We start from the raw sequence: 23,504 nt of genomic DNA on the forward strand, positions 1-23,504 counted from the left end.
TCACAGAAAGGGTGATCAGACTGTGAAAGGGGCTGCCCAGGGAGGTGATGGAATCCCTGCAGGTGTTCAGGAAAGAACTGGACATGGCACTTGGTGGTGTGGCCTATTTGACGTTGTGCTGTTCAGTCAAAGGCTGGAATGGATGATCTCAGAGCTCTTTTCCAAGCTGAGTGCTTCTAGGATTCATGGGATTCATGGATGTTAGTCATGTGAATGTCACTGGATGTCTGTGTGTTTGACTCTAAATCAGCCCTTGGGAGGCTGCAGTGGCCATGTGGAGCTGAGTTTTGCTATAGTTGGTGCTTTGCTGTCTTTGCAAAGTGGTGAAAAATGAGGAGTCCTGCATGACCTAAATGATCTGGTGATTGCTCAAAATGTCATGAAGGGTGATGTGTCACAGAACTAGTGTAAACTTAAAAGTGGTGGTTTTTAAATGAAGAATGGAAAAGATGACAGGGAATAATAGCAAAGGGACAGAGCTGATATGGACCCACAGAAAGCAAGAGAGAGACAAAGAGAAAATGCCAGAGGAATAAGGATGATGAGAATGTGTCCCAGCATAATAAGGAAAAGCAGTTTTTATTTTTCTCGTCTTCCTCCATCCTACTTATCATTCAGTCAGCTTTTTTCCAATTTTTCTTCCTTTTTTTTGTTTTGCATTCAGTTCCTATTCATTATCATACATCCATTTACCAAATCCCTTACTCCAAAACCCACCTCCAGAAAATGCAGAAGCATCTCTGCAACTCTTGCATATGTCTTTTTGTGGTTTAATAGAAGTTTAAGATTGGTTTAAAATTAGTGCTTGTGATGAGTTGGGACAATAGATACCAAAGATCATCAGATCACTTCCCTGGGGACTGAACACTTGACCTTTATCTTCAAAACAGAGAAAGTGGCCTGTTTTGAGGAGCTAAAATCCCAGTTTTACATTTTGAATTGTTGGAAAGATCTCATCTGCAGAAGGGGTAATCTCTGCTTGAGATGTACAGGTCTTGATTTGTGTGTGCAGGCTCAGACATCAGAGAATCCAGAAAAATTACCTTCTCAGAGTGATTCAGACTTTCCTAAATTTATTTAGTCGTCTCTCTCCACAATGTAAAATGCTGTGTCGCTTAGTGAGTGCCTTTGGAATTTTTTATCACCTTTCCAAAAGAAAAAAAGATGTGATAATCATGGGCGAGAAGGAAGAAATAATAGAAGAAAATCTCCTCAGGCTAGATAATAATGAAGATGATATCTCCACAAACTAATAGGATTTCAGCTAAGAATCTGAATAGAATGTGATAAAAATCAAGTTTAAAAGTTAAGCCTTTCCACTGATTTCTAATGAGGTGTAAGAAACTTGTTCTTATAAAATGGGGGAAGTATTTTTGGTTCTGATGTTTCAAGTGTCATCTTAGACATAAAAATGTTTTAACCTGCATCAAAATGCAGCAATAAAAATACAGTTCTTAAACATTTCCCTTCCATGAACTGTAATGATAAGTAAGAAATCCTAACCGAATTTCTTATAGGTCACTTTACAGCTGCCACTTATCTTGCATTATTTACTAGATTGTGAGGTTAATATTTCCTCAGCACCATTTGAAATGGTGTCCTATTACAGCAGTGTAATTGGGGGAAATCCACATTAAAGCCTGTAATACATAAATGTTTTATGAAATGTGAAATAATTACACAAAATAATTTGCATAGCATGACATAGCACAGCAGTATCAGGACAAGGATAAAATCATGACACCTATTTTAATAGCCTGCACCATAGATTGTACTGCCTCAAGCTTAAACACCTGAAGCAGAAAACATCACTTTGATTTAAGAGAAAATATTTCATAGACCTTGTGCTCCCCTATAATTTAAATGTTCAGAAAAGAAACATTTAAGGGTTTTGCCACCTAATTTTCTCCCTGACTATAATGTGATGCTGGCAGCATTTCTATTCTCCTATTGTTCCTTTTTCCTGTTTTTGTTCCCATCAAATTATTAAAGTGGGCTGCTTATGTATTTATGTAATATGTTGCATGAAGGGGTCTCATCTGGATTGTAATACTAAACAATAAATCAAAGTGACAAAACCAACCAGTTTCTAAATGGCATACACTTGGATACCTCCAACTTTGTATAAACCCATAAAAGAAGACTTTTAAAGGGACCTGTCTAGAATGTTGTTACCAGAGGCATGAAAGCAAGTGTATTTTTTTTGTGTATCAAAGCATCTGGAGGTTTTGCTATGAAGTCAGTTTTAAGAGTAGCTTCAGTAAAATCAAGGCTCAAGTTAGGAGACAGGAGTGCAGCTTTGGCTGTAGGAGAATGTGGTTATAAATGAAAATATATTTTAATCATGATCAGAGATCTGATGGGAACAAAAGGCTAAAGAACTATTAATAGTTACTGTAAGTTAATTAATTATGTACTGTTATGAGCAGCCTAATAAGGTTGTGAGACACATATCCATCTTTTTCCAAATGCTTGTGTCACTTATGGATGTGCCTAAAGTCATTAGTAACAAGTACTGTTCATATTTGTTTATAAAAACAGGTAGTGCTTAGTATTTTATATATTTCCATGGAAATTGTGATTTATTAATGCTTGTTACTCATTCCTTACCTGGACTGATTTCAGATAAGTTATGCTTTAAATTGAGAAGTCCCAGGCTAAGTCCTGGATGCTGCCTGAATTGCTGAAGAAATCGTATTTTGTGACTGCAGGCCGAGTTTACAAAGATTAAATGAAGTCTAGGTAACACTATTATTAAAGGCTTCAGCCACAGCACTTCCCTGCTCTCAGTTGCTACAGAAGCAAAGCTCTAACACTGAAGTGTTACACAAAGATAGGAAATAGGACAATAAATGATGGTGTGGACAAACATTCATTGCAGACCAAGCGGATTAAGTGACTTGCAGGGTGGAACTGTTCTAATGTATTCTGTCAGTGTTTTGTCTTTTACAAACCTTGAACTTGTTCATCGACTGCTTTATCCAGCAAAATTCCCTGTGTTATTGAAAATATTTTTTCTTAAAACGCAAATATTGTTTTCTCATTCAAATACCTTGTGCTATACATTCTAATTTCCAAGGGAGCTCTCTTGGGCTCACCTCTTGTAGCTTTACCACAGGGGGAAGCACTTTTAAACTGGCTAAGGTTTCAGTCAGTTTTCAGAGAGGCTCAGAAGACAGAGGGAGCAGTTTGTTTTTTCAGCTTTGTTGGCAGAGTTGACTGCAGCTTCTGTTGCTGCTGGTTTGTATGTGTCTGAGTACTCATCATTTTTACTGTTTCTATGGAGTACTAACTGATGGAGAGGAAGAAGTCATTCTGCCTTCTGGCAGGGCAGTTGACTGCCTTCTCTCTTGAATACCGGGTCTTGCTTGCAATTAATTTAAAAATAACAACCCTCAAGACAAATCATCTGCTTTTACTTCCCTTAAGATGTTGCAATGTACATTGGAGCTGCTGAAGGGTTTGAACGCTCACGTTTCTGCTTCAGAGCAGTGAGTGCTGGTACCTTGCTGGGCGCTCTGCACGCTGGCAAACCCTGGCGGCACCATCAGTTCTGGAGCGTGGCTACGGCGTGCAGTCAGTCCACAGCGTTTGGTATTCTTGCTTCCATTGGGTAAGCATCTAAAATAATTTTAGAATGTTAATTAACACGTGCCTCGTTGTTTCTAATACTGGAGACGCCGGTTACGTTTCTGTCTTGAGACTATCAAAAGAAAATGATCTCATATAGTACAAAAGCCCTTATTTAAAAGGAATGGAAAAGATTCATCATGTGCCTTCTCTCAAATCAGTGAGATTTCATATTGAGGGGAACTTGCCTTTTTACTGTGTTTTCAAAAATAATGCAAAATGCGAGGCGAAGAGAGGAAAGCAGCACGGCTGTGCCGAACTGAGTAGCGAGTTCCCGATCCTGCCCCTGACACTGGAGCTAATTCTGGATGTTCTCGGCTCGAGCGTGTCCCTCGGGCGGTGGGGGAGGCGATGCACGGATGGATCCGGGCTCGCCGCTGCGGATGCCGGCAACCATTCGGTGTTCGCAGCCTCAGCGGGCAGCCAGGAGGCTCAAAGCCCAGCACATCGCGGCGGTGGGTGCTGGCAGCAGCCCGGAGCCCCGCGGAGCCCGGGGCCGGTCTCCGCTTCCACCCCTCAGGCAAATGGGCGCCTGTGGGTGCCAGCGGCCCCGGGGCGCACCAAAGGCACCCCCGGCTGTCGCCTCCGCCTCTCCGGGCCGGGGATCCCTCGGCAGCGAGGGAGGGAGGCCGGCTCGGTGTGGAGCGAGGAGCAGGTGGGTCCCGCCGCGTCCCCGCCCCGCTGGGCGCCCATTGGCGGCGGGCGCCGTCAGTCGCGGCCCGGCCCCGCTCCCCGCAGGCTGCTCGGGGCTGCGGCTCGGCCGCGATGGGAGCGGCGGCGCAGGGAACAAAGTTTGCCCGCTCGGGCGCCGCGCTGCCCGCGCCGCTGCTGCCCGGGCCGGGGGGCGGCGCCTGAGGGCGGCGGGCAGCGCCTGAGGCGGCGGGCGCGCCTCGCCGGCGGCGGTCGGCGCTGCCGCCGCAAACTTTGGGCTGTTTTCGCCTGTGCTCCGAGCCGGGATTCTAATTGTCAGCCCTCCCCGCCCCCCACCTCTCCTTCTAGGTAGGCGACAAGTATTTTTTGTTCTGCGGATTAGAGAACTTTTTTTTTTTTGCATGGAAATGTACTGACTTCGGAGTGGTCTCCGTTTCGGGGAGAGGGGGGAAAGGATTGCTTTTCGTCGCAGCTTATTTTTGTTTTCTGGATCACAGGATTTTTGGAGCTATATGGAGGGATCTCAGGATGGTGTGCACCAGGAAAACCAAAACTTTAGTGTCCACTTGCGTGATTTTGAGTGGAATGACTAACATCGTCTGCCTGCTGTACGTGGGCTGGGTCACCAACTACATTGCCAGTGTTTACGTGAAAGTGCAGGAGCCGATCTCAGAAAAAAAGTTAGAGGAAGACAAAGGGGACACTTTAAGGATTATAGAAAGGCTGGACCATTTGGAAAATGTCATCAAGCAGCACATCCAAGGTACCACCTCGCCCCCGCTCGCTCGCCCTGCGCTCCCCTCTGCGTGTGCAGCTCCATCCCCTCCGCTGTGTGTCGGCTGTGTCCGTGTGTCGTGTCTGTGCCTCGGAGCCGAGACCCGCTGCCCATCTTGCCGTTTTCGTCTTTTATTTTTCCTTCTTTTTTTTTTTTTCTATTGCCGTTTGTTATTTTTCAAAATGGTTTGCTGCTGGTGGAATCCTTGTTCTCCCCCCCTTCTGAGCCTGACTCTGCTAATCCGTGCTGAGTCCCTGTGTTCCCTTGGGATGAGGAAGGTTTTCCCTTAGTGCCGCTGTAGTGCCGCCAGCCTCTCGGGATTATAACCGGGGCAATCTCTTTTCGTGCAATGCCTTTTAACTTGACCGCCCTTTAATGGGTGCGCTGGGAGAAGGGTTGAAGTGGGAAGGCACTGGGGGAGAATATGATTATTTCCCATGAGTTTGGGATTTCACATGACTTTTGCTTTGCTGGGGGATCTTCAGTGTCTTCCTTCATGTTTTCATCATCTGCATGGCATCACACCGTCACTGTCTCAGCCTGCCAAGTGAATTGGATGGTAGGGAGCCTTGGGGGTAGGTGAGAACCTGGACAAAATCTAGAGGTACCATCTTCCTCTACTTCTGCATAGCCTCCACCGAATGCTCAAACCCCAGTTCTAGTCTCTCCTAAATCTGAAAAAGAAAAGTAGTTTCATGTGGTGAAGGATACCTGTCCCCAGTGCAAAAAATCTTGCTCGCTTCCAGGCAGCTTTGACCTACTGGTCTTGTGGGAATATGGAGGAAATGGAGTGAGCAGGGTGGGTAATCCTGTATGAGCTGGGCTTCCCTCCTTGCCAATACACATAACTTTGTAGTGCTATTAAAGCCCAGCTACTTTGCTTTGACTTGTGTTTATATCTTCCTAAATATGGCATATCACCATTCATTTTGTGTATGCACTCATTTCTCAGATAGTCTTGTCATCTTGCTCAAAAGAGTAAAAGGCTGCTTTTTATATTTTTTTCCTCTTTCTGCCCTGGAGAATGGTTACAGCAGCTTCTTCAAGTTTTAAGTCCATACAGTCCTTAAGTTATTCTTGATTCCTGAAATGGATTTTAAAAAGGAAATGTATTCTTGTCTGTATGCCAGTGGAGTGCACTGTGGAAGCATATATGAAGGCAGGGATTTTCCAAAAGGCTCTGGCTAAGAACGACATACACGAAGTTAATGGACTTCCCTTACCAGGCTGGGGCATAACTCCCTCAGGTTTGTTGGTGTGAAATTCAACTAGCCTTGTTTATTTTCAAGGAAACTGGCAAGTGTTTTCAAGGAAACTGACAACTGTTTTCAAGGAAAGGAACCGCACTGGTGCCTTTCCTCACGAGTTCTTAGAGTTGTAGAGTAAAAGTGCACTTCAATCAGGGGAGAGAATTGCATGGATTAGAACATAAGCTTTTTTGGGGGGGGGAGGGTGACTATCCATTAGCCAAACCAGATGTTTTTTTCCTCAAATAATGCTTCTTTTAAAGTTGAAGAGGGTCTTTCAAAATTAACTAAGTGAACAGTTTGGTACTAAGTAAGTACTACAATATTAGGAGTTTAAAAAAAAAAAAAAAAGCTTGACAAGCTTCTTAAGCCTCTTTGAAACTACTTAGTCTTTAAGATAAATAAACAAATAAAATGAAAATCACAGATCCTTAGCTCAAAGTGGATTTTCTGTACCTTTATTTGCCAAACAATTATTACTGGGTTTCTCACAGGAGTTTCCATGGCAGATACTGCAGAATAGGGTATTACTTCAATCAGATTTTGCCTAAAACTGTGAAGTGCTGTGAATTCTGGGTCATGGTGCAAAACTCACTGAAGTTATTGAAAGAAACATCCTAGACTTGACTGGGTTTGATTTGAACTTGAAGGTCAGCTATAAGAAATTATATTTTTGAGAGCTGTTGCCAGAAATTGAGTAAACCAGCCGCTGTAATGGTTCCAGATATGGTTATAAGCTATCTGTAGTTTGCTATTAAACTTTTCCTTGGACCTCTTCTTTTTTGTGTTGGAGAGAGGTCTCAATAGCTCAGATGTTCTGCAATGCTGAACAGGCATGAAATTAGCACGGGTAATAGAATTACATTCCATAGGATATCCTGCAAATGCCAGAGAGCTTTGGCTGCTGCATTTTACACATGGGGTAGTGCTAATATTTCATTTTAATTTGCTTTCTGATTGAATTGTTTGATTAGATGCCATCTGGGAATTCCTGTAGCATATAAATTGCAATCTTGTAACATTTTATTAAGTGTCCTGGAAATGAGAAGAAATAAAACCTGCCTTCATATAAAACCCTTTTTAAAGTATGTATTTTTAAAGAGACATTTTCATGGCAAGAAAAGCATCAGACTGAAGAGAGATTTCCAGCTAAGAGAGGTTCAGAGGGAATCAAAGCTGGTGTGCCTTGTGTTTGGAAGGAGCTGTATGGGCAGGGAAACCCTGGGCCACAGAGAGAAGGATCCTGTGGATCTGAAGCTCCATGCTGAAACTTGAGCTGGCTGAACCCGGGGAATCCTGAGCGCCTGGCTTGTGGCCAGACACAGCTCACAAGATGGTTTTGGTCGAGTGACTCTACCTTTTTGCAGTGATGGCGACCTGCAGGACTCTCTGTGGCAGTGTGTTGTGGGATTTTGGTGTTACTTACATCTGGATGCTCCCCAGCCAGTACCAAGGAGATTCTCCTTCCCCCCAGCCCAGATCTTCAGTAGGAGGCACATGCTCCGTGCTAGCAGGCAGCCCACTGAGAGAAACTTTTAGTTCCCACCTCCTTTGGAGTTTGCAAACAGGATGGTGTGTTTTTCAAGATTAATTGTGTGTGTGTGTTTATGTGTATGAAAGAAACTGAGTAAAAGACCAGACGGGTGGCTTGATGCAAAATGCAGCTCTTGTCATGCCTGACAGAGGTATGTGGCACATGGACTGCGTAGCAGCACTGAGCTGTATTCCTGGAAAGTGTGCTTTAGAGGGCTGAGGTTAACAAGTGTTAAATGGGATAAAAGAATCTGTGTTCTGTTGAGTTCATAAACACCAAACTGGCTCAAAACCCCCAAACACTCTCACATTATTAAAATCAATAAAGAGTGCTTCAGACAGATCACAACATATCCTTCATCTTAATAATGCACCACGCATTGGCTCTGACACCAAAAACTCACCCTAAGTCGTACGTGCAGTTGGAAGATGAGGGGAGTGGGCAGGCTGCTCTTAATCTGATACTTAGTTTGTATCAGTGACAAAGTGAAAAACACCAGCCAAAAGGGAGCAATGTGCTGTTTCCTGCAGCCTCACTTTAGGCCATCATAGTTCACAGTTTAATTTTCCTTGAAAAGCTAAGCTGTGATTAAACCCATATCACTCAAAACACCGCTGCACATCATCCTGTCTGTCTTATTATGAAATGTCATTTTAGCAGTTTTAAGCCTTCCTGGTTTTAATCAGATGATGTTTTTGTTGCGGAATTATCTTAAAAAATTATAGACTGTGAAGTCCATGACATGAACTTGCTTCCTTGCCCCTGCCCCATTCTCCTCCCAACCCCTTGGGCCTAAACAGAATTACTAAACAGTTAGGACATAGGCTAGATCTAAATGGAAGTGGTAACACACAGTTCATTTCTGTGAATTAGCTGAATTCTTAGTTAAGGTCGTGGATGGTTGCTAAGACATCTGTGTCCTGCCAGGACTTTGGTGCTCCATCCTTGCAAGCTGCTGCATCTCTTCTTATCAGTGGAATATCAGGCGCTGTGTGGACTTGGGAAAATTTGAGATAGAAGAGTTGTTTACATTATCTTTCATTCTGCTGCTTAGAATGATTTGCTGTGTGGATTTACTTGAGCTAATATTAGCTGTCCCACAGTTGGATATCTGATCACCCTCTGTGGTCAGCTGGACAGGGGAGGGGTCTCAGTGTGTGGTTCACTCAATCCTGGTGTTAGGGTGAAATGATTTGTTCTCTCTGCATATTTTGAGCTTGGGAACTAGGTCAACTCACTCTCTTCATTTGAGCCTGGGAAAATTTAAATAAGTAAAAGTTGTGTTTCTATCTACCCTTTATTTCTTGATCTCAAACGCAAGGAAGAATGTCTTCTGTCCTTTGTAGCCTGTCTAAGTAACCCTAGGTGGGTTCCATAAAAGGTCACCAGGATTCAAATGGCCACTCCACCATGTCTCTTACTCCTGAGGTACTTTCCTTTTGGGAATAATTAATGGCTAAATCCCCCCAGTTTATTTCCCTCAAGCTCAAAAGCAATTAGGCATGTTTATCACTCGCTGCAGCGTGTTTATTCCACTGAGAAACAAATGAGCACCAGGCAGCAGCCCTGGGAACACTCAGCTCTTGCTCCACTGCAGAGGGCTCTGTATTCCCTGTCTCTGTACAAGCACAGAGATCTGCTGTCCCAGTGCACCTAATTGCAATGGAAGCAACTACTTGCATATGTAAGACAGGCAGGATTAATCCCATTATTTTTCCTCTTTAGACTGTGACTTCTCAAGTCATTCTAGATGGCTGCATGTCAGTGCAGATTAATTGGAATTTAACTTTCATGTTCTTCCATGCTTAGGGATGAGCACACTAAAGAACCTTTAATAGAGTTATTTCAACAGGAAGACTTAATTTGCTGTAAATTTTCAAGCAACACTGGAGGTGTAGGTATTTCAAGGACAATCTACTGAAGACTCAATGTAATTGATTTTGTTGACTAACCTTGATAGTATATTCTTACTGTTATTAAAATTAACTTTTTGGTGCTTTTAATATCTTTAGCTCCCTTCTAATTATATTATTGCTGGTTCTTCCACTGAGGATTTATGTCACTGGGATTAGGATGCAGTGGGCAAAACTGAGGAGTGGTAGTTTGGCCTTATTAAGGTAACTGGATTTCATTGCTGGATATTGAATGATTCCTTTCATGATTAAAGTTGTTTTCTTCAGAATGAGGTTTCTCTTTTTTTTGGTTTTCTATTTCTCTGATTGTCGTCTAGATTGCTCTGTTTCTTCAGGTTTATACACTGGAAATGGCATGGCAGATGTATTCAAGATTGTTCCTTTTGACAGAAACAAGAAAAGTTTTACTTGGTTACAGAGTGAGAGTGAATGACAGCTTTGTAGTTGGGAATTGACCTGGATTCCGTTTCCTTCAATCATGACAATTTCTGAAATTCACATGAATGAAGTCTTCAACAAAAGGTGAAAAAAAAAATGAGGAGCAGAGCTGTGACTTCCATGCCTGCCATAAATTCCCTCATTGCTAAACTAGAAAAGTATGCCTGTTTCTCTGAAAAATTTCATTTTTGTTGACATTTATCTCTGCATAATGGGGCAGCCTCAGTGGAAGGAGGAGGGTTTTTAGTGCAGTGTCTGAGCAGAGCATGGATGGGCTGAGCAGGGATGGAGAGAGCTGTTCAGGTTCTGCACTCAGCGCTTCCTTTGTGCCACTCTGGTGTCACTTTGGGCTGTGTTGCTCAGGTTGGCACCAGCAGCCTGCAGCTGTGCAGGGGTTCCAGCTGAGGTCTTTCCTGCCAGCTTGCTCTGCCCACTTCAGTACTAACGAGTGATTTTTGTCTGTATGACCAGAATAGAGGTAAACACGTCTGAAAAGGAACATGAAGCAAGACCTACACACAGCTGCTGGGAATTGTGTGTAATGTGTGAGAGATCAGCTTGGTCCTGGACTCTTGCTCTCTCACAGCATCACGTGGGGCAGTTTTTGTCTCTCTCCCCCTAGCATTTCTCCCTTGCCTGTGGCAAGTCACAGAAGCAATTTACTCGATCTGGGTCCTCAGTGTTGCATTGTGAAAGTGTGCACAAGCTTGGGGTGGTGGGGTAAGCCGGTGTTATCCGTCTGAATGTTAGAGACATGATGTACAGAAAATCTGTGGTGATTTAAAAAGGCAAATATTGGGCTCAAATCTTGAGACAGAGGGGCAGTTGTGAAAGATGGCTTAGCTGCCTCCTGAGGGTGGTGCAGGATCCTTATTTGTCTCTGGAACAGCCCAGGAACTTGATTATCTGCTATTGATACATGGAATGTGGAAAGGGACACAATGGGACATGAATCCTCTGTGGCTGGTTAATGGCTGTCCTTGTTTCTTGCAGCCATAAGATTATGTTGTCAGCCACACTTGGCCTGGAGATTGGAGGCTGGGCTCTGTGGTGCCTTGGAGTTGTCCCTGAGTCCAGAGCAGTGAGGTGATTTTCTGGTCCACAATTAACAAAATGAATGAATTTTTATTTCTGTCTAATGCAAGAGTGAAAAGTACCTTCGTATTGTGAAAACTAACTTCATTCCTCTGAGGCAGATCCCTTTTCATTCATCTGCTGTATTATTTCCCTTTTAATCATCTCTGGAGGTATCTTTCTGTGCTGCCCTTGGCCTTGCAGTGCAAGCTCTGCAGTCTCTAAAAACTCTGGGCTGCTTCCTTTTAGCAACCTGATGAACAGCCCAGTACCAAGATATTGGATTAGTGTGGATATTCTGCATAGACACTGGAATTCTCAGGTACATGAAGCTCAATGCTTTGACTTCATGCTGCTGTTATCTATACCTAAATCTGTCCTACACTTGTGCAATGCAGATGTGCTCTCTGTGAAACGACATTTTATTTCTGTTTTCTCCACAGCTTTTCTCTGCTCAACTGGTGTTTTGTAACTAAAGTGCTATTTCTAACATGATATCCTCAGTTTTCTGAGGGAAAGGCAGAGATGTTTAGGAGCTGAAGCCATGATGGTCATTGTTACAGTCTTCCAGCATCTCCTTTGGTTGCCTTTGAAAATTAACAAATGAGAATATTATGATTTCAATTTTTGGAATATGAAGGTGGAAGGTCCAAGCTGCCACCTTGAAGTGCTCTGCCTTTAAAATGCCAGTGTGCCCTCTCAAGTCTGTGAGGGTTTCTTGCTATAGTTGCTACTTCAAGTGTGTTTTAAACACATGAGATTTTAAAAATGTATTATTTCTATGGCAACAATGCTGTGGCATCTGGCAGGAATCCCAGCTATCCTGTGATCAGTGCCATGTGAACGTGTAGTGAAGCCCTGACTCGGAGCCTTCATCCCTAAGGATGAGGTGTGCAGGAGCAGGGCAGAGGAGGGGGATGGAGAGAACTGCCATGGCCCCACTTTTACTGACTGCTGGTGCCAGCTTTGAGTGCCCAGAAGAATCAGACACAAGGCCCTTTCTCCCCCAGGAGGAGCCCAGGGAGTGTGAGTCCTGCAGCAGCCAGATGTTGAGGTGTGCTGCAGCAGCCACATCTGTTGTCCAGTGACACAAATTTGAGGCTGACGTGAGCCCTGAAGTATGAGATTAAGTAGCCCTCCCAACATGCACATTTTAATTAGCACATCTTAAATACCACACAACTGCTTGTATGCTGGAAATTCAGGAGCTCAGTGACCTTGTGTTGGCAATGTCAGTAGGGGTGTGGAAATCCTGTTGTAGTTTTGGTTTTGACATTTCCTATCTCCTGAATCAAGCCCCATATTTTAAATGTGAATGTTTGAGTTTTCCTTTTATTACAGCTGTCACAGGTGATCTTTGAGAAAATAGGATTTCTATAAGCAGCTTTCTGAGGAGTGTAAGAAAAAGATAGTATTTCTGGTGAGTTTTTTTTCTTTATAGATAAATGATCATTCTAGTCTTCATTTTAGGGAGATAATACAGATTTTTAGACTGTGTTACTTGCTCATATGTAATCTGAATCTAGCTAAAGATCTCTTTCATGAATCATCCAACTAATGCATAGAATTACCTGTCCCTGCTTTCATGGTGGATTCAAATTGCTTTGAAGCTTTTCTTTCTGCGTCAAGTCAAGACTTGCCAGAGGCTTTGCAAGAAGATTTGGCATGCTGGAGGCATGCTAAACTTTTACCTTTAAAACTGTCAGATAAACTTTTCAAGCACTGCAGACTCAGTGAGTCTGTACTCATCCATTACAGGATTATCATTTCATTGCATTGAAATTATGGTTGAAGAAAAAGTCTTCTGGGATTTCTCTGTGCACAGAATAAAAAGCGGTTGCAGAACTGAGCACAGAATCATTTTTAAAATAACTTTGTTCTGTGTATTTGTCTTTCTCTGAGGTATTTATAATTTAACCAGCTGTAGATGGAATGATCATATTATGCCAGCCTTTCCTTCTTCTACTTGTGCTAACAGGAATATTTTAAGTTGCTCAAGTGAAGGGTGTGGGAGTAGTATGCTGTAATTTCTGTGGAATTTCTGATTAGAAGATGTGTTCACATTTAACAGTTTGGGGGACAAAGAGGGTCAAGGAAGAGAGAAGTACAAAAGCTACAGGCTGCACAAGACTACCTGAATGTTTTATCCTTTTCTAGTTGATACGAAATTGCAGTTACTGAGTGGAAACTCTGGATTCCCCACTGGTTTTATTGAAACTGGTGCTCGTGAGTTTCCATGGAGTGGAAAGAAGCGATGCTCCATTTTTGATTCTCTTCTGAAAGCCTTTTGCTTTCCTGTCGCTCTCAAAACCAATTTCACATCTAGTAGATTGCTACGAGTATTTGCTTGTTAATTAACCCCAAATCTGGCATTCAAAAGTTGAAGACTTAAATCTATTTATTTAGTTCATATGAATCTTATAAAACATGTGTAGCACCTTTAATGAAGTAAGATTTTTTTTTTTTTTTTTACATACAGCCAGACTATCATAAGCAAAATACTGGGCCTGAAGCCAAAATTGTGCTGCTCTTTGTCTCCAGTGTTATAATTGTGTCTTATTGTTTGGATCCTGCTTTTTCACAGTTAGAACTCTGTGACTTTACAACATGATGTCAGCCATAAAGGATTATGACATCATTAAACTTAGATGTAACAGAATGAGGTATTTTGAGCTTCTGTTTAGCTAATGTTTTCATGTGGCTGTAAAGCTGTACAAGTTTAAAATGAATTTCAAACTGTTAGGCATAAACCAAACAAACCAGCAGTAGAAAAACCCAAACAGAAGTTCTAAAGGGATGAGTAAACTTGTATGCAATGCTGAGAAAATGGATGAATTTAGGCACTAAAAGCAGGAAGACCAGAAAGAACTACAACAAAATGACAACAGAAGACTTATATTTGGATACATCATTCCCAGTTGCTGTCATTGTAACAGGAATGCTTTTGGTATGGAAACATTTAAATCTCATTGATTCATTGTTATACTTCCTGTAAGTGCAATTCTATCAACACACGAGTTTTCAGCACAGCTCATGTCTTTCTTACATAAAAAGACATCATATTTGTTAAAAGGACCTTCACAGTGCTGATTCTACTTCTCTCATTGAAGTACTGAGACAAAAATTTAGATATATGAATACGGAAATGTTAACAATATCTAAAATATTTTCTATATGACACCTTGTCTTGGGTTGAAAAATATAACCAAAAATGTGTATTCTATTTTCATCTGTTGAAGCCGGTTGGGAGATATTGTTCCTTATCTCTTGTAACTCTAGGGGTGGAAAGAGGGAGATGCCTTCTGTTAATGGGACACCTGATAACACCAGATAAGGCAGAGCCTTCTTATCTCTTCCTGCACCCATCCTCCTCCCAGGGACATCCCCTGGGAATGGGCCATTGAAGGCTCTCACAGGACTGATAACATCACCTCATCCCATTGGGAGATGCTCCACCCAGCGGGAGGAGCCAAAGCCTTTCCACCGGGATAAAACTACAATCCCAAACACCAAGGCAGCCTGTTTCCACTGGATTCCCAGAGGATGACTGCCCCTTTCTTGAGGATCATCTCTGCTTCAACGGAGCCACTTCTGTCACTCTGGGAGGACTTACTTCTGTCTGCTTCCAACACCCTGACCAACAGGGTGTCAGGTTTGCATTCTGACTCTGTCAGTGGTCCTTTGTGCTATTGCATTTATCTTATTTTTACCCTTGTGTTGTTTGTTTCTTCTCTCTCTATTAAATTGTGTTTCTGACTTGGAGTCTCACTGGTTTTGCTTTCAGACTAGTACACACCTCTCTCTAGAAACATGGTTCAGCTAAGGATCCATGTGTCTTGTCTGGAGGGTAGGAAGGGGCTCCACCATTCCCTGACAGGGGCTTACAGGGAAGGGTTTGTAAGTGGTAATGCAAAAGCTTGGTTAGATAAGCACATGGGAGTGTGTTTGCAAAATATCTCTGTCTGGAAGTGCAGAGGATGGAAGCATTGCCTGAAGAGTGCTGGAATCAGGTTTTCAGACCGTTGTCAGTGCTCTTTGCAGTAAGTGAGTGATAGCTGGTGGCTAGGCTGATTCCTTGCCTATTTTGTCTCTTTTCCTGGATGACTGCAGATGCAGGTGGAATACTGGGCCCCTGAGAGAATGGGGAGCCACACCATTGATTTTGTGTTAGAAGAAGTAAGCAGAGGTAAAGCTTTTCATGTGGGCACTGCCAGCTCTTGAGGGTAGGTTTTTAACTGCTCAGCCCTGGATTCTTTTTTACTTAATTAAGATGCTCTTGGAGAATTTCTAAATTTATGACAGGGTAAAATTCCTTGTTGTGAGGAAACCTGGAGACTTGAAAATACGTAAAAGGAAATTCAGTGTTGGAATGTGGGAAACATTCTTCAGCTCCTTGCAGTAACAACATGTCAATATATTTTTGTCTGCTTGACAATATGTAGGAAATGCCTTTGATTTTGTAAAATTGCATGTAATTTCTCAACATTCCTTTTGATTCTATTGATTACAGCTTTTCTGCTTGCCTAGAGACATTAAATAGCAAACCATCTGCTAAAAGTGGATTGGCAACATTCCTGAAAATTAACATTGAGAAAAAAAAAATGTTTAGCCTAAATATATTTCAAAGACCATTTCTCTTTGTGTTCTGAGATGAAGAGGAAAACAAAAGCTTCTGTTATGGTCTGGCAAAAGGTGGCAATACCTTGTGATATACCAGGATTGTCTTCACACTATGGGGAGAGAGATGTTGTCTGTGGCGAAAAAGCAAGAGTGGCACGAGGAGCTGTGGTGCAGAAGTGCAATTCCAAACACTGTCCCACGTGGCTGTGTGCTCACCACCTGCATCCCTGTCGCAGGGATTGATGGATAAGCAGCCACTGAGCCCAAGGCACTCTCTGTGTGCCTGCAGCAGGGAGATAAATACCTGCCTGCAGTCACTAACTCCATGGGTTAAGCGTAGGCTACAGACTAATCCCCAAGCCCTGCTAAAATAATGAGGTGGTAAACACAAAACTGGGGTGATCGTGGAGAGTGATATTGCTTTGGATTATGCCGAGTTCTGCTCACCAGTGACTTTCTGATTGCTGTTTTTTACAAAGACCTTTGTGTGAGCAGCGTTCGGGCTGTGAGTGGCTGTCCTGAAGTTGGGAACAGAATGCTTACAGGAGCAAGAGCTCTCAGAATGTTTGAAGTGTTGGGTCAGCCACGGGGAATGTTCCTTGGCAGGTTAAGACAAAAACCTTGTGGATTTAACCTGACTTCTGTGGCTGGCTTTGCCAGGTAAGAATGCCATGTAGCTTCCTTAAAAAAAAAAAAAGCGTATTTGTCTTAGGTCAAGAAGGAACAGAGAGGAAGAGTTATTCAGTGCTCTGTGTGTCAGCTCAGATTCAGTGGAAGATAATTCTGAGCATTTGCTTCATCAGCAACTGGATTATCATTTCTAATTATCCAATTAAGAGCAACTTTTAAGTAGTAAAGTCATCTCTGAAGGCAGTGTACCTTCACACCCTTTCTGTTACTAAGAAAAAAAGATACAAGGTTTTTATTTGAAAGTAAGAACGAGGAAGTCCTGGGAGTGGCTGTTCTGTCATAAGATTATTTTCCTTACCTTAAAAACCTTAAGATGCTGATAGATATTAAATTATTATTTTTAGACTGCATTCTTCCCATGGAAAGAATGCAACAGAGAGCCCCTGGACTGAGTTCTCAGTGTGACTGCACTCAAGGTCCTCGCTCTAAAACCTTCTCTCTGTCGGACCCACACAAATTGCTGTCATGGCCATGCTGTGTTAGCTCACGGATCTGAGGCACGGTGGGGCTGGGGAGGGAGCAGTGATCTGTGCAGGGCAGTGTGGAAAGCAGGGACTCTCCTCTGTGTCCCCTCTGATGCCCCAGGATTGTCCCCCGGGTTACCCACGGGATCAGGTACGGGGGCTCTGCCTTGCCTCACATCTGTGCATTTCCTTTTTTCTTGTCACCGTGTAAGCACTGGGTCCGAGGCATGAAGATGGGCAAGGGAAAGAAGAATCAAATATTCACTAGCATAGAAGAGAAAGTAATTACTGCAGGAGTGATGATGTAAAAGACCATGTCAAATTCCAGGCAGTGGCAAACATGATGTGTTCCCTGGTGCCTGGCTATTTTTAAGACTGGTGCTGAGCTGGCAGCCAGGCTGTTCTTGTGTCAGTGAGTGCCATGGCATTGTCTGGCTGTTTTCACAGCGAATGTGGTGCAGACAATGGGAGGGGCTTAGCCACAATGGCAACTTGTGACAGTGAGAGGGATGACAGGGAAAAAATGATAAAACAACAATGTAGGTTGTAGCAGTTTAGCTTTGCTATATTCAGCTAAGAAAAGAGAGTAGTTTTGCTTTAAAAATATTTTTAATGGATCTCTTTTGCTCTCTGTTCAATGTTTATGCCACACGTTTAAGAGTGACTTTGAATTTGCCTTTCTGCTATTTGATGAGAACAGATGTTATTTTCTCCCAACTTCTTGACACCTGGAACTGTCAAAATTCTCCATACTCATTCAATTATCATCCAACAAGAAGGATTTGTTCAAGCAATTTACCTAGAAGGGCCAATTCGAAACAAGATACCCATTTCACTGCTATTAAAATAAACTCAAGAAGTCCTCTTTATTTCATAGGAATGGGTAGCTCTGTCTTTGAGATACAAAATATAAAAAATAAAAATGCAATTTTATGAAGTCACCTTAGACAACAGGAATAATACTGGGAGTAGAAGGCCCCAGCTGAAGGAATTTACACATTTACATTTCCCAACTTTCAGTTCCAGTATTTTAAAAGGAAGTCTTGCACCCCCCTTGAAGTGAACAAACATAATTTTCCTACGGGTAACTATTGGTATTGATCCTTGAGGCCTGAGCACAGTGTTTGGGCCACATTCCTTTTCCCAGCACTGATCACCAGGATGTGTTTTCAAGTCATCTCATGTCTAGCAATGTTCTTGTTTCAGCTTGCCTTTGCAGCTCCAAACCCAAAAGGTGAACTAAAATGGATTGACTAGAGATACAAAGGAGGTTGCAGTCAAGCAAATAGAATTTGGTTGAAAATTTAAATAGTTTAAACCACTGCAGCAATGCCACGTGGCAGAATGTGCTTGAGGCCCAGTGAAGAGCATGATGATCTTTTCCCCTTTACCACTTTTCCCCTTTTCAATTTTTTTTTCCTGTTATTAAACCTAATTAATATCTTCTGTTTTCTTGGAGTGGTTCCCCCCACCCCCCTTCCCCTTATTATTTAAACCTTGTGCACCTGTGTTGTAATAAGTTAAGAGTTTTCAGTTGGTGGACTTGGGCAACTTGCAGATAAAAGTAGTTAGGAAAAGATAAGTGAGGCCATGGGATGTCTGGTAGAAATGTGCAGGACTTCCATGCTGCCTGTCTCTTGGAAAGAGATTTTTGAAAACTAAGTGACTGCTAAAAAGATCTGTGCTAAACTCTGTGAGCAGCCAAATTTCAGTGAGTAGTTACAATGCAAAATAGCATAAGGGGGAATGAAAATTGATTTCTCTCCAGCAACATGATGCACTTTACTAAAAAGCCATGGATGGTAAGGTTAGTCTCCTTATGTTCTTGTTATAACTTATTTTCCAGAAATGTGGAAGCAGCCAGTTGGCCAACATGCTTCCTTTCTACTTCCTCGAGAATGCCATTCTTTGAATGCCCTGGAGCCCAATATAGAATTGTAAGAGAAGCTCCATGGTCTGAATGCAAGTTGTTTCCAGTTGTTCAGTGTGGGTAATTTCATGAATGACTTTGTTTGTTGATATGTATATTTTAAATTGGGTCTTGATTGCCCTGACATGTTTTAGGCACTGCCTCTTACCTGACACAAAAAGTGCAGTCAAATCATGACAACTTCAAACTAGAAATGATGACAAAACACACAGCTGTCAGAGGAGCAGAATTCCAGTAAAATATTTTTTAAAAAACTTGTCCTATTTCTATAGGTCTCTTAGATATGTTTTGAATGTTTTTTTATTCTGTAAGTTACTTTGGAGCCTCCACTGCTTAATCTCCTTTAGTGTGTGTTACCTTTCAAAAAAAAAATGAAATTGCTTGAGGCATACTTCAGAGTTTTCACATAGGGAGCTGGAGGTAAAACACCAGCTAATAGAAATTCGGAGGAATTCACACAATAGGTTTTTATTATGATGTAATTGCCTAAAATTATTACCAGTAATGTTGGCATTAAAAGGAGGAATCAGATACCTGCTGGGTTATCTCATAAGCTTTCTATTTTTTATTTCTGAACCTGAATTATTAAGAAAGCAATCCATCTACCTTTCTAGTCACTTTGGAATCTAGCAATCAAATTGATGTAATCAGAGGTTAAAAATCTTGGAAATAACTATATCCATATAAGTCTCCTCCAACTAATAGAGGGAGACACTGTAGGTACTCTCTTGTGCCAGTTGAAAAGCTGCATTTATTAATTCTCACTGTCAGACAGTGTACATGGGAAAGAACACTCACCTGCTCCCAGTAATTTTCCTGAACATTGCAAAATTTTCAAAAGCACTCACATTAACCCCAGAACTAAGTCCAAAGGAAAACTGGCGTTATCTGCTCTTGTGCTCAGTGACCTGATTTATTTAATCATGTCCTGGGTCCTTCCTAAGCTTTTGGGAAGAATTTCTGAGCAGAAATGGGCCTGTTCATTCTGCTGAGGTGACTGCCTGATCCTGGCCTGTGCTGCAGCGCGTTTCCTTTTCCATCAGCTAAACTGAATTCTGATTGCAGATGGACGAGAAACTGGGCCACAGCAAAATTAGCAGCAGTATTAGTAAATGAGACAGAAAGTGTGCTCTGCTATTTCCAGATACTGTGCAGAGGAGCATCTGAGCTGACTGTCCATTTGCTCAGCTTGGCGGGATCACGTGGGCTCTCGGAGGCTGTGAGCAGGAATTCGAGTGGCTGTCGGAATTCAGCATCTCTGGGAACCAAGATGGGTGTTCACCACCCCAGTCTTCATTTCAGGAGCCAACTGTTCCATTTGCAAGGACCAGAGGATGTAAATAAGTGAAAACTGGATGGGAAATCACCAGGTTGCATGTGCACACTTGCAGAGCTTGGGAGCCTCAGTCAGTGGGAAGGGCTGAGCTTTTGACACGCTTCAGGCTTATTTATTACAAGCTTGGCAATTTCAAAACATACACCATCCCCGTGGGACAGATAAGTTTTCAGTGTCTGAATTCATGGAGTATAATTTCTGTCACTATCTGAAGGTCTTTCCTGTTTTCTGGGCACATGTGGTATCCTATAAGAAATCAGCTTTTTGCAGCTGCAGGTGGCATTTTGGCATTTCTCAGAGCACTGGTTTCATCACTTCGGTTAGCCAGTTGATTTTTACATAATCATTTGCCCTTCTACAGGAGCCTGAACTTGAAAACAAATTGTCAATAGAGTTCTTTGCCACTGAGCAACAGGAGCTAAGAATGTCAGTAAGATCTGCTGATGACCAAGCTGCAGTTAACAATTTTGGTGTACTACTCCCTGACATCTGTTTTCTAACTATTCTTAAATTAAAGTCAGCTTTCTGAGACAGAATATATTCTCAGAGCAGTAAGCACTGTCTTCACACTCTGTTAAGGTGAAGACAGGCCCCTGAGCCGGTCTGTAGGGAATTGTAACATTTACCTGGATTGGCAGTTCTCAGTTTGCAGAGAGCTCTCCCAGATTTCCATTTGGACCTCCAGAGCCATTGGAGCAGGATCATTATTGCTAGTGGGATGATCAGATACAGGAAAGATGAGGGTCTGGTGGAAACCTGCCTGTTGGAATAGCCGGGATCCTGAGTCATTCTTGAAGGGAATGGTCCTGCCTCCTTTGGATGTTACTGGTGGCTGTCTACCAGCAGGTGGGGATGATTTTTCTTCCATTCTGGCACAGGTGACACGTTGAGCTTGCTGAGCTGATTAATATCCCTAAACAAAAGCTTCAGTGTTTACTGTTCTAGAAGGAGGCTTGTCAAATTCAATCTGTCGTTACATTTACATGGCAAATTGGTTTGGGGATCTATAGTAATCAGCCTGTGTATGAATATTTTTCTGAAACAAACCACAGAAACTTGACACTGTTTGGGACCCTGTGCCATAAACAGAATGGCTAAAAGAATGCTTGCAGCAGGAAGGTAAATGTTGTTACATTTTTAATAAGAGCATTTTTTTTCTTCCATAATGGAAATTCTTTTGCTGTTTTTGTTGGGAATCTTCTTTGCCAAAGGACATACTTATCTCCTTTTGTTTAGGCTCAATTTATATGCTAACTGCTTTGGCAAAATACCAGCTGACCTTGTGACAATTTTGTACACAGTGGAACTGGGGCCCTCGTGGTGCTTGTTTCTGTCACTAGTTTGGGTGCACTTCCTTTTCTTGCTTTGCACTGCACGGGGAATGCTACCTTATACTTTTAAATTCATAAAGAAGAAACAAAGATGTGCAAGGAAGGTGCTGTGTTTCTTTTTGGGGCCAGATTTTTATGGTGCAGGTGTAGTTTCAATCCTCCTTTTTGAAATTGTCTGCCATTTCAAGGTGGCAGGGCAGGCATATTTGCAGGGTTACCATGTCCAGTTCAGGAAGAAAAAAAAAAAAAAGTGTAATTTGGCCTATTAAGGAAAACTCTGATAGCCCATCAGTTGTTGATGCTGTCAGCTCTGTACTTTGTATTACCTTGGCAAAAGTTCAGCTAGCAGGCTTTTGTAGAGTTATGGATTGTCTTGACAATGACTGAAACCTGTCTCTGAAGCAAATCTTATTTCATTTGATGACTACAGCATGGTTGCTTGGTAAAGCATATATTTTCTGTGGTTTTCTGTAATGTAATTTAGTGCTGTAGCAAATGTTTCACTCCTTGTTAGGAGAATTCCCTCATTCTGCAAATGAAGTCTGAAAATTTACTGTGGAGGCAACAAAGCCATTAAGAACTGCAGTAGTGCTGTACATGAACGAGAATTGCTGTCCATTATGGTGAGCTGATACTTTCACAGTGAAACCCATTTTAATTCATTCCTTAGTAAGAACTGCCTAGCAACTTATTGACAGAAGGCAATAGTTTTTCTTTTAAAATTTCACTTTCATGAAATTCTTTGCACATAGATTACAAAAAACCCTCAAATAACAAAACCAAACCACAACCCTCAAACCAATGTAATCACTTAAATCTTTCCCTAGAACAATAAAGAGATTTCTGCTAGGTAACTAGGGATACTTTGTGAATTATTACAAGCTTTAGACACAACACTCTAAGGAACTACAGTTTAAAAATCCTTGAGTTTAGCATTAATTTGGTAATGACAGATATGAGGGATATAATTAGAAAATCTTATGTGTGAGTACAAAACCTGTGAAACCTCACATCTGGCAATTTAAGGAATATCTGATCTTAATGTACGCTATTGATTGGTTTTTCAACCCAGAAGCTCTGTTTAATTATTAATACATCTCTCTCCAGGAATCTCCAGTTTCTAATGTGTGTTTAAAAGCAAAACCTCTTCCCTTCCTCCCCCTGCCTCTGGAAGCCCTGAAGCCCTGGTGCCTTTGCCTGACTAAGCTGGTGTTAACTCAGAGCTGCAGTACAACCTATCGAGGAGCTGGGTTGCCATTTACCCTGTTAATATCTTAATTTCATTAAGCTTGTGCTAATGGCCTCAGTGCCGTGAACACTTCCCTTCTAATGGAATGTTCTGAGCTATTGATTCTCTTCGGCTGATGTTATTGCATGCCTTAAGGTACAAACAAAGTCAGAGGCCAGCTCTTTGTTCTGCAGGTTTACTCCAGAAATGCTTCTGGACAGGTCAGAAAAGGATTCCAAGGCAAGCTGCCTACCCCTAAGTTTCACTGAGTTACAGGTGCTCAGCAATTTTAATGGAGAGCCTTTACTGAGACAGGAGTTTGATAATGGAAATGCACGTTCTGAACATCCATTTCCTCTTCCCCACATAGATTTTCCCATAATGACTCTTTAGAATAGAGGCATCCAAGATTTGCATGTTTGATTTTTCTGATCTTGAGAATATGTGCTGCCTTAAATTAAGCTCCCAATTGCCTTCTAAAAGTAACCTAATTATTTTTTTTCCTTGTCTTGGGGCTGGAAGTTTTCCAGACAAAATATTATATTTTCTGGATTGCAGAGTACTTTACTCTTTTCTTAATCCTAATGACTCCTGCAATCCTACTGGCTTGATCAGTAAAGCCACAGTCAGCATGACTGACACT

At 42.1% G+C, this 23,504-nt stretch overlaps 1 protein-coding gene across 1 annotated transcript in view; it reads left to right on the forward strand.

Moving 5' to 3' along the window:
• The first annotated feature begins 3,965 nt into the window (after positions 1–3,965).
• The window catches only part of GALNT18 (polypeptide N-acetylgalactosaminyltransferase 18), a 212,844-nt gene continuing 193,305 nt past the window's right edge, over positions 3,966–23,504 (forward strand). The window contains exons 1-2 of the mRNA XM_063397923.1: positions 3,966–4,629; positions 4,779–5,044. Coding sequence (XP_063253993.1) covers positions 4,810–5,044 — 235 coding nt within the window. The 5' untranslated portion in view covers positions 3,966–4,629; positions 4,779–4,809. The remainder of the gene's footprint in view (positions 4,630–4,778; positions 5,045–23,504) is intronic.

Source organism: Prinia subflava, chromosome 5, assembly GCF_021018805.1.
Source record: "Prinia subflava isolate CZ2003 ecotype Zambia chromosome 5, Cam_Psub_1.2, whole genome shotgun sequence".
In the NCBI taxonomy this organism is placed as follows: domain Eukaryota; kingdom Metazoa; phylum Chordata; class Aves; order Passeriformes; family Cisticolidae; genus Prinia; species Prinia subflava.